We start from the raw sequence: 4,611 nt of genomic DNA on the forward strand, positions 1-4,611 counted from the left end.
AAAATAAATGTGGAGGGTCATGAAATTCTAAATATAGATTTACGGGAATGTTTCAAACTTCAAAAAATAATCCTAAGCTTTATCAGGAAAAATAAATATTTAGAAATTGCAAGAGACTTGATAAGGCTGAGTAATTAAGGGAGATTAGTCCTACAAGGTATAATACACCTTAAAATCCTTGACTACTGACATAGAATGTTAGTGGTAGGGAAATACACCAAAGGAAAAGGAGGAGGAGGAGGAAGAGGAGGAAGCAGCACAAAAGGAGGGGGAAATGGGCCACAAATTTAACACACTAATAGTAAAAAAATTGACATATTAAATAGAAAATTTTAAATTATTACAAAAAGTAATAATAACCTTGGAAGATTATTTTTCCTATTTAAGGAAACAGGCTTAGATTTGCCCTTATTACAAACAAAAAATAAATCCTAGATCACGTAAAAGGAAAACTTTTTTGAGAGTTATTTTTATTTTTTAAAAAGATGATAAAATTTAAAAATTCACCAAAAGAAATTAAATGAAATTTTCCAAGAGTGATGGGATAGAAGAAACCAAAAGTAAAAGAATATGGGAACATCATTATAGAAAAACACCCATAATTACAACATAAAAAAGGTAAATGTTTTGAGCAAATGTCAAAAAGGACTATTGTAGCAAATGTACATATTTAATGTAAAAAGAGTTCATGAAAATTCATCAGTAAATACTCTTCAAGAGATCAAGAATTCAAGAATGCAAGTAATTGACAAAGTTCATGGAGTGGATTCTATGTCACACATTGTGCAAATACAGAGTATAATGACAGTTAAGTAACGTTTTGTGGCTTAAAGGAACTTAAAGAATAATTAACATAAACAATTAATCAAGATTTTTATCTCATCACTTGAAATAATGGTACAAATTTGGAAATTAACTAAATGTCTAAGTCCATTTGGGCCACTTTAACAGAATACCACAGACTGATTGGCTTCAACAAAAGTCATTCATTTCTCACAGTTCTGGGGGTCTGGGAAGTCCAAGATCAAGACACTTGCACATTCCACATCTGGTGAGAGCTTGCATCCTAGTTCATAGATAACTTTCTTTGCTGTGTCCTTGCATTGCAGAAAAAGTAAGTGGGGTCTGTGGTATCCCTCTCTCTCTCTCTCTCACTTTTAGGTAATTCATGTTGCTTTTGTTTAGAATAAGAATGAATCATACAGTTTAACAGTGAATTTGTTTTAACATTCATAGTATATGCTTATGTTGAAATCACTATAGGTTTTCTCCTTTTTTTTTCATTTTGTTTTATTTCTTTTCAGTGTTCCAGAATTCATTGTTTATGTACCACACCCAGAGCTCCATGCAATATGTGCCCTCCATAGTACCCACCACCAGGCTCACCCAACTCCCCATCCCTCTCCCCTCCAAAACCCTCAGTTTGTTTCTCAGAGTCCACAGTCTCTCATGTTCGTCTCCCCCTCCAATTTCCCCCAACTCCCTTCTCCTCTCCTCCCAATGTCCTCCGTCTTAGTCCTTATGCTCCACAAGTAAGTGAAAACATATGATAATTGACTCTCTCTGCTTGACTTATTTCACTTGACATAATCTCTTCCAGTCCTGTCCATGTTGATACAAAAGTTGGGTATTCATCCTTTCTGAGGAGGCGTAATACTGCATTGTATATACGGACCATATCTTCTTTATGCATTCATCTGATGTCACAGTTTGGCAAATGTGACCATTACTCCTATGAACACTAGGGTACAGATGGCCCTTCTACTCACTACATCTGTATCATTGGGGTAAATACCCAGTAGTGCAATTGCAGAGTCATAGGTTAGCTCTATTTTTAGTTTTCTGAGGTATCTCCACACTGTTTTCCAAAGTGGCTGCACAAATTTCATTCCCACCAACAGCGTAAGAGGGTTCCCCTTTCTCCACATCCTCTCCAACACTTGTTGTTTACTGCCTTGTAAACAACACATGCCTTGTTGCTTTATTTTGTTGACTGGTGTCTCTTTTTAAAAGAGACAGTAGTCACATTCATAAGAGCTCTACCTTCGTGACCTAATCAGCTCCCAAACATCCCATCTCCAAATATGATGTATTATAAAGAATTTAATGAATTTAATGAATTTTGGAGGGAACACAAACATTCAGTCTATAGCGACATCCAAAAGTAGTTGACCTAATGATATAACTTCTGTTTACTATTATTCAATGATAATGTCCTATTTGGGAAGATTTTGAGATGACATAAGAAATTTCCATGTAATAATAATTGGTATAAGTTGGGATATAAAGTTTCTCATACACTGTGACTTACCAGTAAAAAGGCTCTATTCCCCATAGCCAGGGCACCCCATGAATCCAGGCTAAATAAGGGAGGCAGAAACATGAGTTTCTTTGATCACATGCTTCCTACACTATTAGAGTCACATAACATTTTCTTTCAAACCTCATTTGAGGTTTGAAAATAATCTGCATTCCTTTAAGAGAAGAGGTAAAAGTGTCATGCCATATTGTCAACAACTTTCTTATGAATGATATCACCAAAATATCTGGTGTCAGGTTCTGTATTGCATACTTGAAGCTCATGAAGTATGGATTATGTTAATTCCATATATGAAATTAAAGGCCGAGATCCCTAAAGAAGGCTATGAAACACTATAAGCAAAACAAGAGATGGAGATACTGAAAAATGCCAGAGATATTATCAAATATTCTAAACTAGAAGGGAAGATTAATGGACCATCTCTATGAAAATATTACACAAGCCAAAGGTGCTCCACATGAGGAAATAATAGGATTCCCCAATTAGAAAAATAAGTAAATCTTACTTATCATATCTAGGTCATTTGTTCAGATATTTTTCTTGCCTTAACTTCTTTATCATTAATATTATAACTTGGAAGCAGAATTCCTTTTTCAATCCTACTAGCTAAGTAATATGAACAAAATTATAAATGTAAACATCTTGCAGTTATAAAAATAAGACATATACTTTAAGTATTAAGTATGAGTTATCTTTGTATGGGAGGAGTGAACCAAGTGTTTATGTCCCATTCCTTAAAATGTTTCTCTGAAATATATAATGAGCACTATTAATTCTGAAAAAGAACAATTGGGCAAAAGAGAAGCATGTGAAAATTGTCCAGTAATGAAAATAAAGGTACAGTATTAATTATAGCATAACTCATCACATAGAACACAAACCTATAGTTTCACTAAAAACATTTTATGCCCAAAAACTACTGAACTAATTAACTAACAATTTATGAAAATATTAGAAATATTTTTTGATCATTATATATTTACACCTTAAATGCTTTCATCATACACAAGTTCATTAAACCTGAGAAGAAATTCATTACAAATAAATAAGCCTTTCCTGGGTGGAGTAATTCTTCATTGAAAAAAAAGTGACAATTTCTCTTCAGCATCATTTTCTTCTTCTGGTCCACAGCTTTTTCATAGCATTTTTCATCTCTCCATTTCTCAGAGTATAGATCAGAGGGTTTAACATAGGTGTGATAACTGTGTAAAACACAGCCAAGGATTTATCAATGGGTAAAGTAGAAGGAGGTCTCACATACGTAAAAATGCAAGGGACAAAGAAGAGGACCACCACTGTAATGTGAGAGCCACAAGTGGATAAGGCTTTGCGCCTCCCTTCCTGACTAAGAGTCTTCAGGGAGTGCAGAATGACCCCATAGGAAATGAGTAAGATTGTAAAGATGACCACACAGATTGCCCCATTATTGGCAACTACAGTGAGACCAATAACATAGGTGTCAGTGCAGGCAAGTTTTAATAACGGATACATGTCACAGATAAAGTGGTCGATGACATTGGGACCACAGAAGGGAAGGTTGGAAGCAAAGAGAAGTTGAACAATAGCATGCAGAAAACCTCCAACCCAGGCCAACAGCAACAACAGAAAACACACCCGTTTATTCATGATTGTCAAATAATGCAAAGGTTTGCAGATGGCCACGTAGCGGTCATAGGCCATGGCCACCAGGAGCAAAATCTCAGCACCACCAAATAAGTGCTCTATAAAGAGCTGGGACATGCAAGCTTGTAAGGAAATGGTTTTCTTCTCATAGAGTAAGTCTATAATCATATTTGGAGTAATTGTAGTAGAATAAACAGCATCCATAAATGATAAGTAACCAAGGAAGAAGTACATAGGGGTATCCAGGGATGGACTGACCACCACAGTCACCACAATGAGTAGGTTGTCCACCATTGTCACGATGTAGATGATCAAGAACACAACAAATAGTATTTTCTGACCTTGGAGGCTCTGGGTGAGCCCCAAGAGGACAAACTCAGTCACATTGTTCCTGTGTTCCATATGTTCTTTTGAATCTCCTTTTTTCACAGTTCAAGACAAAATTAGCTATAAATGTAATGATTATGGTGAATTCCTGAAATCTAACACAATCTGTTTATTCACTTACCTAATAACCATTATAGTTTCTTATGCTCCAGTACTTTCAGAAATTAAAAGAATACAAGGTGGATGAAAACATTCTCCCTAACCTCACTCAGGCAAAGGTAAGTCACTAAAGACATTGTGGGAAAAGGACACAGTAATAAATAAATGGAGGGGCACAACCA

General features: G+C 35.4%; 1 protein-coding gene across 1 annotated transcript; it reads right to left on the reverse strand.

The window, feature by feature from the left end:
• Window positions 1-3,427: 3,427 nt before the first annotated feature.
• On the reverse strand, window positions 3,428-4,345 carry LOC308350282 (olfactory receptor 4A15-like; the record flags this gene model as incomplete). Its single annotated transcript, XM_080815416.1, has 1 exon — window positions 3,428-4,345. One exon carries the CDS (start codon window positions 4,343-4,345, stop codon window positions 3,428-3,430), a length of 918 nt encoding a protein of 305 aa, XP_080671542.1.
• Window positions 4,346-4,611: the final 266 nt, after the last annotated feature.

This window comes from Martes martes (genome assembly GCF_963455335.1).
Source record: "Martes martes genome assembly, chromosome: 10".
Classification (NCBI taxonomy): domain Eukaryota; kingdom Metazoa; phylum Chordata; class Mammalia; order Carnivora; family Mustelidae; genus Martes; species Martes martes.